General features: G+C 38.6%; 4 protein-coding genes across 4 annotated transcripts; 2 read left to right on the top strand and 2 right to left on the bottom strand.

The window, feature by feature from the left end:
* Positions 1 to 692: 692 nt before the first annotated feature.
* Positions 693 to 1,939, bottom strand: NCS57_00516700 (MOSC domain-containing protein; the record flags this gene model as incomplete). The annotated part of the gene is made up of 3 exons (XM_053055101.1): positions 693 to 709; positions 764 to 1,856; positions 1,919 to 1,939. The coding sequence occupies 3 exons, from the start codon at positions 1,937 to 1,939 to the stop codon at positions 693 to 695; spliced, it is 1,131 nt and encodes a 376-aa protein (XP_052914056.1).
* A 650-nt stretch (positions 1,940 to 2,589) lies between these two features.
* NCS57_00516600 (uncharacterized protein) lies at positions 2,590 to 4,377 on the top strand (the record flags this gene model as incomplete). The annotated part of the gene is made up of 5 exons (XM_053055100.1): positions 2,590 to 2,722; positions 2,766 to 3,159; positions 3,216 to 3,950; positions 4,000 to 4,202; positions 4,274 to 4,377. The coding sequence occupies 5 exons, from the start codon at positions 2,590 to 2,592 to the stop codon at positions 4,375 to 4,377; spliced, it is 1,569 nt and encodes a 522-aa protein (XP_052914055.1).
* A 3,597-nt stretch (positions 4,378 to 7,974) lies between these two features.
* Positions 7,975 to 9,184, bottom strand: NCS57_00516500 (uncharacterized protein; the record flags this gene model as incomplete). The annotated part of the gene is made up of 4 exons (XM_053055099.1): positions 7,975 to 7,985; positions 8,035 to 8,426; positions 8,484 to 8,563; positions 8,621 to 9,184. 4 exons carry the CDS (start codon positions 9,182 to 9,184, stop codon positions 7,975 to 7,977), a joined length of 1,047 nt encoding a protein of 348 aa, XP_052914054.1.
* Positions 9,185 to 9,685: 501 nt separating this feature from the next.
* On the top strand, positions 9,686 to 12,419 carry NCS57_00516400 (uncharacterized protein; the record flags this gene model as incomplete). Its single annotated transcript, XM_053055098.1, has 11 exons — positions 9,686 to 9,999; positions 10,059 to 10,185; positions 10,266 to 10,449; positions 10,504 to 10,677; positions 10,746 to 11,164; positions 11,220 to 11,402; positions 11,460 to 11,487; positions 11,547 to 11,716; positions 11,768 to 12,010; positions 12,061 to 12,294; positions 12,351 to 12,419. 11 exons carry the CDS (start codon positions 9,686 to 9,688, stop codon positions 12,417 to 12,419), a joined length of 2,145 nt encoding a protein of 714 aa, XP_052914053.1.
* Positions 12,420 to 19,371: the final 6,952 nt, after the last annotated feature.

The raw sequence follows: 19,371 nt of genomic DNA, 5'->3' as shown, positions 1-19,371 counted from the left end.
CTTGCCTGTTTCCTTGGTGCACGAACACGAGGCCAAGTGGAGGGCACAGGAGATCCCATCCATCATCTCAGCTGACCCCCAGCTCACACGCGCCGGGCTGATGTTCAGCTTTATCCAGAATGGAGGATATGGTCAATTTTTCCCCAGCGACCAGAGTGATCTTTTCATCTTGGAAAAACTCGAGAACGGCGCAAGGTTTCCGCGGGGCGGTGTGTTTGTCTGGCATGGAAAGGGAGACACTGTCGTGCCAGTTGAAGGCAGCGTCAAGTTGCGGGAGAAACTCAGTGAGGTCGATCCAGATCTTCCATTCACCTTGGCCATTGAAAATGGAGATCACGGGTTTGACGCCAAGTCATCAATTGACGAATCTTGGATGGAAGAAGGACTGAGGGGTCTAGTTGCTGCATGGCTGGCCTGAGCCCTGATGCTGGCCTGCAATCACCATGTGTTACAGTGTTTGGGTCCCGAGAACAAGATATTCATGTGAGACTGAAGCTAGCCCAATAATCTGCGGTTGATTCCGTGTCTCTCAAATAGTCTAAATGTTGAAACTGTTCTCTTGTGTGTGTTGATACAGTTGAAGCCCGGCCCTTGATGGGATATCTGAGCCAGAAGACCGTTGAACCTGTTCTTCCAGTAACCCACTCATCACGGCCGCCCCTCTCCTGCTATGCATCCCGACTACCCTATTGTTAAGACTTGGGATACTCTGCATCAAATGCGTCAGATAAACTAGTACCTTGGCTTTTTGGGGGATACATACCTGTGATGGTGCGTTCCAAATTGCGCCCCGTCACCTCAACCTCGTCTCCAACACTGATGACAACTACTTCAGCTTTCGTCGAGGCCGATGCGAGAAACCCATATCTCCCAAAGATCGGGCTCCACTTCGTTCCCGGATCAACCCTCCTGTTTTTACTTAGTTTCTTCAAGACCTTGCCGGCTTCAGTCTTTCCAGCCTTGCCCGTGGCGTAGTCAACGTTGAGACTACTACACCTGGCGCAGTTTTGGGTCAGTTTCATGGTGGTGTTGCCGCCAATTCGCAGTTGAGACCAAAAGTCTTCTTCGTAGGCTTCGTTGGCTCCCGACACAACGATGTTGGCTCGGAACTTGGTAATGTCCATCTCCTCATCGTCGGGCAGCCTTTCATTGACGTCCTGATAGCTCTTGGTACTGATGATGAGATATGCAGCAAGGTCCGCGAATGTGATCGATGGCCCTGCTGTGCATATCCAGCGTCTTAGTTGCTGCACGAGGACGACGAAGCTGGCAAGAATCAGGATACCTGTGTTTGTTGAAGGGGTACTGCCTGCTTTGCCCTTGGAATAGAAAGAGTACCCAAGCGTCAGGGCCACTGGAATGATGGCCAGCGAGATATGAACCGGTTTGGTCGTCCTGTAGGCTACTCCTTCGCCCATGTTCCCCAAGACCTTCCTGCGATGGTCTCCTATGTAGAGCAGTTTAACAGGGTATCCCAGTCGATGGGTGAACCAGTCGTTATACTTGCTTCCCATATCGTATGCTGAGCACGGACTGAAGTGCATCGTCACAGTGACTCGCGGCAACTTCTTGACATCCGGCTCCAGGGGTACTGATAGGGGAGACGGGTCAACATGCTCAGAGGGTTGGTCAAAGACATGATTCAGGCCATATTCAACCTCTATGCTTCGGGGGCCGTCCTCAGGGGTCAGTCGGGTAGCGAAGAGGCAGAGGGCGGGACGAAGTCCAATGTGGAGGTTCTCCTTCTTGTTGACATCCCAGAGCATGAAGTGACGGTCGTATGCGAACCCAGTGGGCTTGGCATTTATTGAAGAAAGTGATACACCTCTAAGAGATTTGATCGGATACGTATAAATCTAGCCATGTTAGTGCTCGGGGAGATGAAAGGTAGAGGCCGCGAGCCGGGACTCGGACGTACCGCCTCAACACGCATGGACATGGTCGCCGTCGAAATTAGTCGGTTGTTTTGATCAGAAGTTTCTCACGCCTTCTACTCAGGGCGTTGGTGGTCAACAAAAATCGAGCTGTGGTGTTGCAAAAGGGGAGATGGGGACGTTGAGGGCCGGAGGGTTGGGGGTCAAGCACCAAAACGCAGTTCCGACTCGCTACCCCACAAAAGTCACTAGCTTTCTTACCCTTTGAAGAAAATTTCCAGGTGGCAAAGCTGGCGCAGTGACTAAAGACTGGTCTCGATGCCCATGACGGTTAGTGCAGCCCATGGTCAACTCTATCCCATACTTACTTGGTCGGCCCTCCGCAATAGCACAGGATAAGACGGTGCCGCTTATCCATCTCGCACCCCTGCTTAAAGCGGTAAGAGTCACTAAACATCCTGATCCATCTCCCTCGAGAAGAACGCGGGGTAGTTGGCGGCCTGGACAGTGGCCATCACCAACCGTATGTGCCCCTTGAGCAAAGACGTTGTTGATCATACGCCAGGTCGGCCAGTCGGAGTCACATTCCATTTTATTTAAACGACCAGTAGCCGTCTCGTTCAGTCCAGTCAGGCTATCATCGACTTCCCTTTGTCTCCTTCGCCATCCTTCCTCGCCGCTACTTGACCGACTCATCCTTCTCCACAGCCACAGCATGGACCGTACAAGCCTTGAAGGTGGCGAAAAGATGTCCGAGAACCACAAGCAGGTTGACGGCAGAGCCAGGCCCGAGTCTGTTGCTATGGGCGAGCAAAAGGACATTTCACCTGATGCTGCCAGACTGATAGGTATGTCGCCAAAGGTAGCTCGAAGCAAAGCTAACATCCTCAGCCATGGGATACAAGCCACAGATGAAAAGAGAGCTGAGCACAGTCCAACTTGTCGGAGTCGCCTTCATGGTTGCCGCGTCATGGCTGGGCGTGACAGGCGGCTTCTCGACTGGTGTTGTCATTGGCGGCTCAGCTTCTCTCGTCTATGGACTCATCATCGTCGCCTTCTTCAACATCTTCTTTGTCACCACCTTGTCTGAGCTGGTCAGCGCCATGCCAAACGCCGGTGGCCAGTATTACTGGGTGACCAAGCTGGCTCCCGGGAGACTCGCTCGTCCATCAGCCTACTTTACGGGAATCTGCAATCTCTCTGGAGGTATTATTGCTTCGGCTGGTGCGACCGTCTTGATGGGCTATATGGTCCTCGAAGTTGCAAAGCTCGCTCATCCTGGCTAGTGAGTCCTTGGCACGAATAAGTCACGTAGTGAGTCTCTATGCTGACCCCAAGCAGCGTCATCCAGCAATGGCACGCCTACTTGATCGGTCTCGCCTTTAACTTTTCGACCTTCATTATCAACATGAACAAGGACCACGTGGCCAAGGGTGTCTCAATTGGCATGTTTGTCAACATCATCGTTTGCGCAGCCGTCATTGTCGTTGTACCTGCCGTTAGCACCTCTCACACCGAGGCATCCTTCATATTCGGCAGCGTCGAGAACATCAGTGGCTGGAAGTCCAAGGGCATGGCCTTCCTCGTTGGCTTAATCAATGCCAACTATAGCTTCGGCCTGATCGACACGGCGGTACACATGGCCGAGGAGATCATCGAGCCGGAAAAGAACATCCCCAAGGCCCTATACCTTACCGTCGGCATCGGCTTCGTGACGGCTTGGCCCCTTGCCGTCCTTCTGATGTATTGCATGACGGACTTTGACGCCATCGTCAATACCGAAACCGGTGTTCCACTGCTCGAGCTATTCTACATTTCCCTGCGAAGAAGTCAAGCTGGAGCCATCGTTATGATGTCGTTGCTCATTGTCGCTTGGACCTTTGCTCTGGTGGCCCTTCACGCATATCAGTCCAGGATCTGCTGGTCCTTTGCTCGCGACAATGGCCTTCCTTTCTCACACCTATGGTCCAGGGTGCACCCAAAGCTAAACATCCCCCTCGAAGCTCTGATGCTGTGTGCCTCCCTCAGTGGCATTCTGTCAGTGCTGTGCGTTGCCTCGACCACGGCTTTCAACAGGTAATAGCCCCATTCGCCCCTGGGACTCACCTATTGACTCTTATCGCAGTCTGGCTGCTGGAGTCATCATTTTCCCCTCTCTCACCTACACGCTTCCAGCGGCTTATTCTCTGCTCCCTCGAAACAAGGAAATAAAGGGGCCTTTCAACCTGGGGCTTTTTGGGACCGTCTCAAGAGTCATGACCATCTGCTTCTGCCTCTTTGCCATCGTCATTTACTCCTTCCCATATGTCATGCCTGCCACCGGACCTAGTGAGTCTCACTGACAACGAATTGCTTGAACACTAAACGACTTGTTGAACTATGCTAATCGAGTCCTCCAGATATGAATTATGTCTGTGCTATAATTGCCATTATTTTGCTTGGGTCAATTATCGACTGGACGTTCCGGGCACGCCACCACTTCACCATCAGGGAAAGCGAGTAGGGGCTGCGTCCCAATTCCGTGGAGAAGCAACTGTCGTCTTCGGGTTCGTTTCTGGTGTGCTGACATTACTTCAAACCTCGATGGTGTTTACAAGAATGCATATACTCTAGCCAGTCTTTAAGCCCACCAGGCGTTCCCTTACACTGAGACTGCGCGAAGAAGACGCTCGCGATTGGCGATGGTGTTGGTTTGAAGCCATCAATCACGATTCTTCAAATGCCTAAAGTGTTGGGCACGTTAGGAAGTGTGTCTACTAGTGGGAGAAACAAATCGATATAATATATCTCTACCCAGGGGATTAGGTAAGCGAGTTATATAACCCCTCTATTTATTATAGAGGGGGTATTATAACTTATAATTATATTACTATTATAACTACCTTATGCATTATAATTACCTTATTTTTCTATAAATTAAAGTCTAAATAGCTTTAAATTAAAGTTAAATCTTATTTTTAATTAAAATTAATTATATCTTAATTTTTAATTAAAAAAAGCGCCGCTATAATATATATAATATATATATATTTATCTAGGCTATTTATATTATTAATAACTTAGGTAAACCCCTCTTTAGCTAAATAAAATATTAATAATATTATTATACTTTATTATATAAATACCTCTCTAATTAAGAAATATATATATTTATTAAAAAATAAGAAATTATTATTTTTTAATTTTAAAAAAAGGATTTTATTAATATATATTAAGCTAAAAAAAAATAAGTTTTAATAAGCTTTATTTACTTAGTTAAGAATAATATTTTTATTAAATTAAAAGCTTTTATTTATAATTATATTAATTTCTTTTAGAAATATTAATTTAATAACTTATAGCCTTTTATATTAATATTATAAATATAAGGATTTAAAACGTATTATTTAAAGCTTTAAAATAAGTCCTTAAAGAACTAAGAAGTTATTTATATTATTACTAAGATAATTATATAATATATTAAAAATTAATTTAAGGAATTTAATACTTTAATAAATACTCTTAGTATTTAAAAATATAATTTTTAAAACTTTAATAAAACCTCTTTATAAATTAAGTAAATAAATAATAGCCTAAAGTTTTTTGCTTAAATAAAATAAAACTTATAAATAATTATCTTTTAGCCTAAAAATAAAAAGTCTTTAATACTTATTAATATTATTATTATAATTAAGAGATTAATTTTTTTAGTTTTAATATTTATAATAAAGATATTAATAAAAGAATATATATATATTAATATTAATAAATAAGTTATTTTTATATTAATAGATATAAGTTATAATAACTCTTATTAAATTATTTAATAATTATAATATATTAATTATTATTATTTTATTATTAATAAGATTTTTATTAAATCTTTTATTAAGAAATAATTTAATTACTTAATATTTAATATTAAATTTTAATTTAATAAAAAATATATATTTAAATCTTATTATTAAGTTAAGAAGGTATTAACCTTATATTAGCTTTTATTAATAAAATTTTATTTTATTTTTAAGAATCATAAATTTATTTAATATTATAAAATATTTAAGATTATTTTATATTACTTATTAAGTTATATAAGTTATTCTATATAGCTTTTTAATATTAATATTTATTAATATCTTAAAAATAAATAAAAATATACTCTTAGGGACTTTATAATAACTAATAATATATAAATCTCTTAATTTAATATTCTAAATTAATAGAATTATATATATATAGCTAATTTAAGGCCTATTATATATATATTAGCTTTAAAAAAATTAAGTATTTTTATTATTAACCTAGAAGTTATCTTAGGTCTATTTTATTAATATTTTAAAGAATAATAAAAGCTCTTATTTTTAATAATATTAAAGAAAGATAAAATAGCCTTAAATAAACTAAAAAATAATTCTCTAATTATTTTATTTAAAGATTTATATATCTTCTTAATATATTAATATAAAAAGTTCTTTAAAGTATTAAAATATATATTAATCTTATTATTATAATATAAAAATTATAAAAGAATATTATTATATTATAAAAGAATTATATATAAAGTTAATAATAATTAAAAATATTAAAGATAATATTTTTATTATAAGAGAATTAAAATATATAATTAAAATATTAAAAAAAAAAACTAGAAATTAAAATTAAAAAAATTAACCTAATAATAAAATTATATCTTTTAGAGACTTTATAATAATAACTAGCTATACCTTTAAAGTAATATAGCTATAAAAATAAAAATAAAAATAGCTATAAAAATAGCTATAATAGCTTTATAAGAGATTAATTATTAAAAAATAATATCTAAGATAAAAAAAAAAAACCTTATAAAATTATAGGTATCTTTAAATTAAAGCTAATAAAAAAAATAAAATTTCTAATATTAAATTTAAGATTAATATATTTTTAAAATTATTCCTAAGGCTATTAATTATTTAGCTAATCTTAATAAGGCTATAGCCTTATAAGAGGCAATAGCCTTATAAAGTTAATTAAATAATATATCTAAAGATATACTTTTAATATTATTAAGAGACTTAATATTATTATTACTTTATAATAAAAAAAAAGGATTATAATATTATTAAGCTTATTATAAATATATAAATTAATAGATTTATATAAGCTATTTTAATAATTAAAAAAAAGAGTATTTATTTAAAAATAATAATTAAGAAAATTTTTTATTATATTAAGAAAATTAAGGTAGATTTAGCTATAATTATATACCTAATAATTACTTAGATAATAAGAGGGTTAAGGTATATATTATAATAGCTAAGATAATAATTCTTATATTAGTATTATAGGCTTAAGACTAAGTATTATATTTATTTATATATAATAATATAAAAATAGCCTTAAGAAGACTTAAATTAATAAATTTAATTAATTATATAATAATTATATCTTTCCTAAGGGATAAACTAGTTATACTAGGTTTATATTAATAGAGGGTTATTAGTATTATCTTAAATAAGGGGTATAAGTTATATCTAATAATATACTTAAGGTATTAAGTATAACTAAGTTATATTAATAACTAAGGTAGTTAATATATATAAAAGTATAATAAGTATATTCTATATATTAGGCTAGTCTAGTTAGATTATATTAGCTCACGGGGTATTAGCTATAATCTGGTTATAATCCTATAGAGGATTATAAATAGATCACGACGGCTTAGTATAATCTAATTTAATCCTTTAGTAATTAGTTGGCGTGGTAGGTAGGGTCCTTAGTTATGTGCCGGCAGAATATATTAGCCGTGATAAATTAGATTAAATATTATTTATTAATAATATTTTTATTAAGATTAGACTTTAATTTATAGAGAAGTATAGTAATAATAATATATAAGGCAGTTATAGTAGTAATATAGTTACTCTAGGGTAGCTAAAAATATCCACATGTGACGCGATAAGCCAGCAAGTTATAATCAAACGAGCAGTTTTCCTTACGCCCAAGTGATCAGAATACAATAGTCGGTAACTTAAGACAGGCAACTTGCTAGTGTTAATACCATATTTGCCGTTATCGAAATATACATCAATGAGGTTCGGAGTAGTCTCCTCAAACTGACTCTTGAAGTCCAGGTCTTGGTAGCTTAGGTCAAGGCTAGATAAAGATTAAAAATACTACTACTACTCCAGTCTCTTCAACTTACCACAAATAGCCTTCACGTCCCCCTGCTCCTTATCCAGCAGCGTATCAACAATCTTCTTCGTCACCCGCCGCAAACGCACCTGGGATGATGCGCTCATGACTTGCGCCGTTGCCGTCTGGCCCTGCAGCTCGCTCGTCCAGGCTCCAAACTCGTCTGTGCTACTCTTGAGAGCCTGGTACTCCTCCAACCGCTCGCACACCAGTGTCCTCGTCTGCTGTGACCTAATAGACATATTTTCTACACGGTCCTTGAGACTGCGAGCTTCCCTCACCGTCTTCTCCAAGGCTGCGGCCTGAGCTTGTGCCTTGGACACCTCGGATGTGAGGGACTCGATCTGGGTGTTTGCCGAGGTGATCTCCCCGCGTAACTTTTCACGATCTTCACGCCAGGAGCTGTATTCACGGTCAGCAGATTCGCCCACTGTAGGCTAGACATCTCTGGTGACTTACGCGGCGATAGCTTCTGCAGTGCCTGCTAGGAGGGCTGCCGGTGGGAAGAACACGGTGGCGCTCCAACTGATGACTCTAACCTGGAATCTAGGTTAGGTAGGGGCTCTGTGCTCGAGGACTGGAGAGGGGGCACTTACGACTCTCATCACGTCTCGGGCGTCCTTCTCATCCTTCATTTTAGCCTCCAGCTCCCGCAGCTGCTGTTGCGTCGACTGAAGCGAGGCGTTGGCTTCTGCTACCTTCTTCTTCTTCTCGGTTAGTGTTTCCTTCGCGAATGAAAGTGCCGACTTGGTTCTCGTGGTGACGGATTCGAGTTTCAGGCGGATGGCCCCGAGCTCGTTGTACATGTCGTCGCACGTCTTCTTGGTCTGTTCCACGCGTGTCAAAGCCGAGCCGGCAGCCTCTCGAAGATTGGAAAAGTTCGAGTTCATGTCTGCAACGTGCCTCTTGACGAGGGCTCTAGACGTAGCGGTGCTGCTGGAAGAGGCTAGGTATTCAAGGTAGCCTGCGAGGGGGCTTTGGCCGGTTTCGAGATATGAGATGCTGCCCTCGACTGAGGCCACGCTCTTCCGCAGCTCGGCAAGCATTTTGTCATGGTCCGCCTTGATGACGGTCTTGGATTTGCTCTCGAACAGGTCAAGGCGGGTTTTAAGATCGGAGAGATCCCTCTGGATCTGGTCGACTTCATCGCTGAGGCTCATTTTGTGATGACTTGGCAGGTTCGAGAAAATGCTTTCGAAATGGGGAAAAGAGCAAGAGAAGAGAGATGCCAGCCTTGGTCTAAATTGTTGAGGTCAGGGCGCTGCCTCGGCCCTGAAGTAGGACTAGGCTCTCGTATGGTACATTTCAGCTCCGCCAGCCACCTGCAGGGGAGTTCACCCCCCTGCCCCCGGTGACATGCCATGAGAGCGGCAGCCTGATCTCTCCAGTGGAGAAGAGGGGGAGGGAGTCGGGGAGCTGAAAAGCGTGGCGTCAAGCCTGTCTCCTGATATTGGTCCAGGTCTCGCCATAAGACATGAAAGTACAATAATTCCTTCTTTGCTGAATTGGCTCAGCCACTGTGGTTGGATGCCTAAAGTCTGTTGAGGAGCATTATGTAACTGCGCAAGGCGTTCTCGGAGGGCAACCCAAGATAAAAAGTCTGGCGTGGTTCTGGCCTTTGCTCTGATCCATCTCAGATCACCCATCTTTTCTCTGCAATCATGGACGACAGCACCACAGCAACCACGGAACACCCAGAAGTCTTGGAGTTGGACGCCTCAGACAATGAGGACTATGACTTCGAGCCCGATGATTCAATCCAGAGTCGCCAGCTCATCCGCCTTGTCCAGACTGTGGCTGGCTCCGAGCTATTCGTCAATTCCATCGCTCAGGATGTTCTCCAGGTCAGCGAAGGGAACTGGGGCGCAATGCTGAGCGCCGCTCCCGATGCCCTCGGGCGCCTGGGACAATGCTTTGTTCTCGCGTCCGATCCTCTGGCCTCTTCGCTCGTGTTTCCAGACAGCGCGGGGCTACCGTGAGTTGCGTTGCTATTGAAGAGCCTAAAAGGACACTGCTTGACGTTGATGTTGCCAGGTACCGGTCTCTAAATACAAACCTCATCCACTGCTCTGATCTCGGTCGGAAGGCCTTTCGCAATGCGGAGGAGAGGATGAAACGGGTGTCGAGTATTGCTGAAGCAGTATGCGAACCGGATGGAACCGTAAGTGGAGGATTTCTCCATGGATACTAGAGCTGCTTATATCTCACCGTTTGTTTCACACTGATTGACACTCTGGGTAGGTTGACATGGTGCTTGAGGCTGTGGACGATGAAGACCTCGCAGAGTTGGACCTCCCCGACCAGCTTGCTGCACTGAAAGCTGCCTCCAACGACTGCATCTCCCATACCGTCGCTATCAAAGAAAAGGTTGATTCCTGGCGTCAGTTCGCCACCTTGGTGCACCGCGCCTGCGTTGACCAGGATGGTTTGTGAAGCCCCCTTGCAGCAATACATTCATTCACTGACATTGACTCATCAGAGGCTCTCGGCTACCGGGAGACCGAACTGGACGGCCAGATTGAGGACAAGAAGAACGCCGTGCAGAGGAAGAAAGATATTCTCAACACCGTTGAAGCTCAGACAGAAGAGTACCGCCGCCAGCTTGGGAATCGACAAGAAGAGTTTGAAAAAGCGAGAAAGTCTCAGTCACGGGGTAAGCCAACAATGCTACAACTATCCTTTACACTTGGCCCAACGAGCAAGTCTGCTAAACCTACCCAGGTGCATGGGCCGACTTTGGAGTCGCGGCGGGCGACGCCATCGTCCACAGCTTCAAGGCGTTGATGAACCCCCTTAGCGGCATCAACCTTAACCTCGGCTTTGGCAACAGCACTGAGCAGGAGAAAGGTGGCCATGACGCGTGCTATGCCCCGGGGTCCTACGACCAAGCGGTACAGCAAGATGCTGGCTACGTGCTTGCTGATAGACTCTGGAGGGTCGTCCACAGACTCGGCGAGCTGCTCACAAACGGCCCCGACCGTCTCCGCGGGGTCGACTGGGAGCGCCTGGCCGGAAGGGCTGACAGGAGGGACAACGTCAAGAGCATTCACAATGCGATTATGGACCACCTGGATCAATATGGCAGGGAGAATTCGGCAGTTGTTGAGGAGGTTCGCAAGGCGGTCAAGTCTGCAGAGACAGTGCGTTGCCTGATCCTACTGATGATCCATGAGAGCTGACTCTAGTATTGCATAGATTGCCGCTACTATCCGCGACATTCTCCGAGATGAGCGTAATGTAGGAGAGGACACGGAGAAGCTCGTGGCGGATTCCGCCAACGAGTGGCGTGCAGAGGTGAAAGGGGCCGAGACTGCACTCCTCAGCATCATCAGGTCTGGCGTAGAGTCCGAGAAGAAACGCGAGGCGGAAAAGAGAGAAGTATAGCTAGAACCTACATGTTTCTGCGAGGACTGGGGATGTACTGACTTGGTGCAGCGCAGAGACGAGCGGATCCGGACGACAAGTGAGTTGCAGCGCGGCAGAACTTGATGAAGCCCTACTGATGTTGGTTTCCCTGTCCAGAAATGTCCCGAGCTGAGATCCGCTTTGAGAGGTTCAGAATGGCCCAGCAGGAGCTGTTTGATGCGGAGACGAGGCTCAACAAGCGACTTGAGGAGGATATGAAGGCTACCGAAGAGTTCAAGATGATGGAGGCGAATCTCCAGGAGCTCCTGACATCTAATGTCACGTTGGTATGGCCAGAGACTATGCCGCTGATGTTGTGAGACTAACAGATGATCTAGTCACAGGTCAAGAACGTGGTCGGAGAATGCGTCACGCATCTGCAAGCCTTCTGCGACAAACTCGACCAGCTAACTTCGTTCTTTACCTCGGTACAGGGCTACGTTGAAGATATCGACAAGTACCGCGTCGATCGCCTCGGACCGGCGGCAACTACGACGCTCGGGATGAAGAGACGCGCCGCAGCTGAGGAATCCGAAGCCGGGAAGCTAAGGAAGGAGAAGGTTGCCCAGAGGAAACTTGAAGTTTGTTACTATCAGCAGACATACTCTTTCTAGAATTCTAACCCAGCTAGGAACTCCGGCTCAAGGCCTTGCAGCTCAAGGGGCACTACCTCGTCGCGCGGGCTGTGGCAGATACGTACACCGAGGTCTCGTCCCGACACATCATACCCGCGGTGGAGAGCATCGACCGGCTCAGCCTCCCGAGCGCCAAGAGTCTCTCCAAGGAGGAGCGAGCCCAGAAGTTGATGGATGTGGGACACCTGGCCACGCGTGCGAGGCGGGAGGTCAAGCGGCTTGCGGACCATGTGAGTATTCAGGGGAGGGTTATTGATGGTGGCTGTGTCGCTAACGGTCTGCTCAGAGGAGGGACCAGTTTATGCTGGCCATGTCTGATAACAGAGGCGAGATTGAAGATGTCGAGAGGGATTAGCTTCAAGCGCGTTCTGTGGCAAGGATGAATGGGCGAAGTAAAGATAGATGGGATATGATGGTTCAGGATAGCAGAGATGATATTAGGATAGTATGTGACCTGCACAGGCCATGCTGACGTTATCATGGAGTAATACAAGTTTTGTCGGTTAAATTGTAATTGTTAAGTTACTCCACATTCCACCATTGACCGGATCGTTCCGGCCGAGGGCCTGTCGTCCTCTCCTTCTTCTGTTCTCGATACGTCGACCGTGCAGTAAAGCACGTCTCTGGGATTCGGTGAAGCGGTTGGGATCGAGATCCTAGGACTGTTATACTAAGGAAATAGTGTCGATCGCGTGATGTCGGCGTATGATCATTAGGGTATATCTATCGCGTTCGTCGCGATGGCTTCGAGCTACTCGCGGGCTTGCCATAGCTCCTCGGTTATCTGCTTCTTGATCTCAACCACCTATCTGCCCATTTCCTATACCACCTCTTCCTGCCTCTTGACAAGTTCCTTAAGTTCCCTAGTCATTTTAAGCTATTCCTTCAGCGCTTCCTTTAGCCATTTAGTCTCCCTATGCGACTCGCCTAGGAGGTCTAAGGCCTTCTGAAGCATTGCCCTTCTATCGCTGCTGCTGCTGCTGCTGTTGCTCTTTCGGACTTTGGCTAGTCGGTTGATCTGCTCTTTGGCCGGTGCCGTTCGCGTCGTATATCGGGTGCTCTTTTTCGTTTCTTTCGCGGTGTCTTCTAAGTTAGTTATCGCGCCGTGTCTCAGACTTTGCTCGTGGGCTTTACTACGCGACTCGATTGCTTTGGCGTTAAAAAGGGGGTATCCTGCTCTACTACGATCTCGGCCCCCACTGGATCCGCTATGACGGTGGGCTGAATAACCTCCACATATACTTTCTGGTCGAACCAACCATGATCTTTTGATTCCCTTGGGTGCGTTTAAAAATGCAGTGAAATTCATCTTGGATTAAACCGCCTCCAAGTACCAGGGCCAATCACTTCCGTCATCGAGCGGAAGATAGCGGGTAGAGTCTCGACACCTAGGTAGACCCTTCTACCACATAGTACGGGATATTATAGGGTAGGGTGCACTGTCCACCTACGGAGTACTCCGTACTACGGAGCCAATTCTAAGGTTCTTTGCGGGTAAATAATATAGTGCCCGCAGGCTAGTTATGCTAGCGCATACTTATCTAATAACCCTAAGGGATTATACTCTTACCGCGGATATAGCTAAGAATAAGCGCCCTTCACGAAATATAAAGTATATTATTATATTCTTTTTTACTATTAGCTATTACTTACCTCCTAATATAAAGTTATATTATAATAGACTAATTATTATAAGATATATAATACTTAGTAAATACCTTAGCTTATCTCTACTATATTAGTATAGCATTTATTATAATACCTATTAATAGAGTCCTTTCTTCTCCTTATATACTCTTATCTTAGGCTATTAACTTATAAGCTAAATTACCTTTAAATTAGCTTTCCTAATTATTAAAATATTATTCTTTACTATAGCGATATTATACCTCTAATACCCCACCGCTAGGGTAATATCCTACCTAGGTTTACTTTTCTTTAAGTAATATCTTTAACTTTAATATTAGAGGCTAGCGCGCTATTTATCCTTTTAATAATTATTCTAGGCTAATTTTTTATATTATTTTTTCTTATAAATTAGCTCTTATTTATATTTTTAGCTAACTAATAGCTTTATGCCTTTCTTATAGTTTACTTAGATTATACCTAATCTCCTAAGTAAGAAATGCTTTATATAACGGTTAGGTATTCCTAAGGGATACACCTAGCTATACTAGGTTTATATTAGCAGGGGATTAGGCGCATAGTCTTAAATATAATATAAGTTACATCTAGTAATATACTTAAAGGTATTAAGTATAACTAAGTTATATTAATAGCTAAGGTAATTAATATATAAGAAAGTATTAAGAAATATATCTATATACTTATATTTATTTATAGGACTAATAGGCTTAAAGGAGCGCCGTTAATCCTAGACCGCGTTATCCCTAGACTGCTATTAGTCCTCTATCCATCAGTCCCTCTAGGGTAGGTGACCCTACGTAGCTAATACCTTTTTCTGCCGGGCTTCCCTGCCTAGCATATATCATAGCCGTGATACTTTAGCTATAGTAAAGGAATTTCTATTAAGGCTAAATCCTTTCTATATATAAATAATAGGATATATTTATAACTTAGAAAGAAAAGACTATAACTATTATAAGAATACCTTAGCTACTGAGTTAGGAGAAATAAGTGCTAAGCCGTTTTGGGCCGTTAGGTAATTTCTTATATATAGAAAACAGTCAGAGGCCGCGGCCTCTAACTATTATTATCTTCTTTATCGGTTATAATAAGAAAGGGGAGCTTTAGGCTCTCTTCCTCGGCGTAATTATTATTACTATTAAGTAATTATTAACCCTTATTATTTTCTATAATATTAAGATCGCGGGATAATATGTGAGATTCCTCTTTTAAAAAGTCACTAAAGAAAAACGTGTTAGAAGTTTACGCTGTGTGGTTAGTATGTTCTGTTTCTCTAATAAACTACTACCTCCCTTGTCTACCGCCCTATTAACCTAGATAAACTAAGAGTTCTTAATAAGTTATTAAAGGACTTAAGTAATAATAACTTAAAAGAAATAATCTTACTTTATAGATCTTTCTTAACTCTTTAATAAGGTATTATCTATTTTATCTATTAATTAGCTAAGGATTTCCTACTTAATAAGGTATCTAACTAAATCTTACCTCTAGCACTGCGTATTAATATTATATTATCTTTTTGAGGTTACTAGTAGTGCTCTTATAGACTCTCTAGTATAATATTTATAAACTAAACGCCCTAGGATTTCCTATTAATATAGTCTTAGTATATAATCTTAAATTACTATCTCTTATTTAATACTCTTATATTTATTAAGTTAATTATTTCTATAATTTAAATTCTATAGAGGTTAATAATATTCTATAAGATAATAGTAATATCTATAGATTTATCTAGGAGAAGCACTTATTTTAGCTAGAATATCTTAGTCTCTAATAGAATATATTAGAGGGTATTAAGGCAATATATAAGCTTAAGGCTTTATTAGTAAGTTACTTTTAATATATATTAGAAGTAGTCTAATAATTATATAAAGAAATATAAAAGGGTAATAAGTAATAAAACTATTTTAAGATATGCGCTATTTTATTCTTTCTTATAAGTAGCTAATTAAGATTATTTTATTATAAGCCTATATATTTATAGTTATATTTAGTCTTAAATATAATTTTATTAAAAGCTTTTTATAAAAAAAAAAACTAAGTTTAATAATATTAAAACTAAAAATAGAAATAAATTAAAATATATATTTATAAATACTTAAGAGCTATAGTAATATAATAATATTAATAATATTCTTAGTTAATAAATAATATAAGATATTAGGCTTAGGTTATAAAATAATTAAGATCTAAGATATAGCTATAAGTATATATATATAAATACTTAAGAGCTATAATAATTAAGTAAGATTAACATACTTGATAAGTGAGCTGTACAGACAAGTAAGCTATATACCTATTGTGATAATCGTATCTTTTCCTAAGGGATAAATCGGTCGTGCTGGGTTTATATTAGCAGAGGGTTATTAGCGTTATCTTAAACAAAGGGGTATAAGTTATATCTAGTAATATGCTTAAGGTATTGAGTGTAACTAAGTTATATTAATAGCTAAGGTAGCTAGTATATCTGAAAGTGTAATGAATGTGTTTTATATACCTGGCTAGTCGCTGAGGCCTGAGTGAGCGAGGTTGGATTACTTACTGAGCTTATAGTGAGTAGTATGTAATCGCTTATAGTCGTAAGAGTGAGCGGCTTATTATGCCTATGGATTAGGTACTTATTATGGGTATATATGGCATATGACCCTAGGTATGTCTAGGCTATGATATAATATCCCCTCTCTATTAGTTTTGTCCCTAAGGCTATTTCCTGCGACTATAGCTATTTCTTCGTAAGTAATTAACTTTAACCTATATTTTTATTTTTTATGTAATACTAATGCGATATTAGGCCGTATAATTAAAAAGAAATCTGATATTCCTTTTTTTATTAAAAATCGCTATATTCTTACTTTAGGGATTAATTAGTTTAGTTTTAAAGTAATGCCTTATTCTTATTGTTTAAAATGGGGTGTTATCTATAAGATAATTTTAGGTTTTAAGAAGTATGGTTTATGTATATATTTGGGTCGTCCTTATAATGCGATGGGCGTCCCTTTAAACTCTTATATATGATTTTTTATCTTCCGCTTAGGTCTTTTGCTAATATTATTAGTGTCTTATATTATCGAGGAGGCTCATTATCTAGATAAGCGGGAGGCCGCTGCTAAAGAGCTGCTTGCTTCTTATTATGAGGCCTTGCGGAAAGCATAATAAGACTTAGATAAGTCTCTTTCCTAGCTAGAGTCATATCGGAAATATAAGTAGCAGCTAATATCGCGTGGTATAGAGATGACCCGCAAAGGTCTAGCTTCTTTAGATAAATTGGAATAGTCAGAGTAGTAGGAGTCCTTACTTATAGAAGATATCTAAACTATAGTTTATATTAATATCTTAGATTTAGGCTTCCTTAATGATTTTATTATCCCCTCTGATATTATTAGTAGAAGTCCCTTAGAAGGCATTATATACTAGTGAGGTATTCTAGGGGTTCTTAGGTATTTTCTAAGTCTAGGTAGTTTTTCTATTTAATAAAATATATTATTTTATCATTAACTTTGTTTATATCGAGGATAGCTTTTATTATATATTCTTCTAGTCTGTCTACTTTAGGCTTTAGTTTATTACTGGTTTTAACTTAGATAGTATCTTATACTAACTTAAGTAGCGAGATATAAAAAATTAAATAGAGCTTAACTTTAGGTAATAAGTCTAGTTTATAGTTATATTTTAAAATTTTTTATTTAATTTTATAGGGTCTAATATATTTATAGTTAAGTTTTTTATTTTATTATTTTATTTTAATATTTTTTATTACGAGGTAGATTATATTTCCCTCTAAGAAGGTTAATCTCTTAATCCTTTTTTTATTAATATAGTTTATTATTTTATTTCTAATAAACTTAAGTTCTATTTATATTTCCTCGTATAGGTTCCTTAGCTAGTTATTAGTGAGGATAGCTTTAGGGTTAATAATAATATCTCGTGTTTATTAATATATATTTAGTATGAATCTAAAATTAGCGTAGGTTAATATAATTTTTATGCTTTTATTTATAGCTATGTTATAGGCTAGCTAGGTAGCTAATAGTTTCTTAACCTAATTGGTTTATTCATAGTTAATATAGTATTAGAGATATTATTTTAGTATTTGATTTATGCGTTTAGTCTATTTATCTATCTCCTTATGATATATAATAGAGAGTTTATAGTTAATTCCTAAATATCCCGTGAGGCTTTACTAGAATTTTGAAGTAAATAGTAGTTTTTGATTTATAATAATTTTAAGTAGTATATTATATATCTTAGCGACATAGAAGTAAAAGAGGTATATGAATTCTTTAGCTATTATAGATTCTTTATAGGGTATAAAATAGGAAAATTTCGTAAGTTTATCTATAATAATAAAAATACTATTATAGAAGTTTCTCGTAGCTAGTTCTTCTAATAGGGGTAGTTTTATAATAAAGTCTATAGTGATTAAATCCTATAGTTATTCCATAACTGGGAGTAGTTATAGTTTCCCGTAGGGTTTATGGCGTTATGCCTTGGTTTTTACGTAGAGGTTATATTAGTCAATAATTTCCGAGATAATCTTTTTTATTCTAGGGAATATAAATATTATTTTAACTTATTTTAGAGTTTTATTAATTCCTTAGTATCTATATAGTTAGTAGCTATATATTTCGCATATTAAATTATATTATAGTTTATTTAGAACTTATTATTTATTTATTTTTTTATTATCTAGGAGTTATATATTATATTCCTAGATTTATTTAAGGAGTAGGTTATTTTATTCTATAATATAGGCATTCCCTATAGTAATATAGGGTATCCCTATAGTTTAGTCATATTTATATAGCTTTAGTAGGTGCTTATCCCTTAGCTATGCATAGTTATAATATATTTTATAATCGAGGTAATTATCTAGTCTTACCATAAGGTCTTCCTATATAAAGTATTAATATATTATTTCCTAGAAATCTTTATTATTAAGTTTCTTATTATATTTTATAGTCTAGTAATAATATTTAATAAAATCTTTTATATATTTCTATAGTATAAAGATATATTTTTAGTGCGTAATTATCTCTTATTAGCTTCCTACTTAGTCTACTTATCTAATTATAAGTCTCTTAAGTTTACTAATAGTAATATTAGTAATAATTTTATTCTTTTATTTATTTATTAGATAGTATAGTAGTATTTATTACTTAGTTTAAGTAATTATTTATTATTTAAGGTATCTTTCTTATATAAATTATAGGAGTTATTTTTTTATTTTAATTTTCTTAAAGTCTAGGTTAGGTCGTTAGCTAATAGTATCTACCTTATTATTCTTTATTCCTTTAATATAGATAATAATATAGTTAAATTCTAAAAGGTATTTAGCATAGCATAGTTATCGCCCGCTAAGTTCTTAGGTTTTTGCGAAGTAGGTAATATTCTTATGGTCTATATATACCTTAATTTAGTATTTACTTCCTAGGAGATAATACTAGAATTCCTTGAAGGCATTAATTATTATAAGGAATTTTTTATTATAGATAGGGTAATTAAGTTCTACTCTATATAGCTTATAGGAATAAAACGTAATGGGGTATAGGAGTCCTTTGTTATCTTATTATCTAATTTAGGCGCCTAGTGCGAAGTCTAAAGCATTTATTTTGAGTTTAATTTATTAAGATAGGTCAAATATCTTAAGGATTAATTCG

This window comes from Fusarium keratoplasticum, chromosome 4 (assembly GCF_025433545.1).
Source record: "Fusarium keratoplasticum isolate Fu6.1 chromosome 4, whole genome shotgun sequence".
NCBI classification, from domain to species: Eukaryota; Fungi; Ascomycota; class Sordariomycetes; order Hypocreales; family Nectriaceae; genus Fusarium; species Fusarium keratoplasticum.
This window is presented reverse-complemented; position numbering and strand designations above follow the sequence as displayed.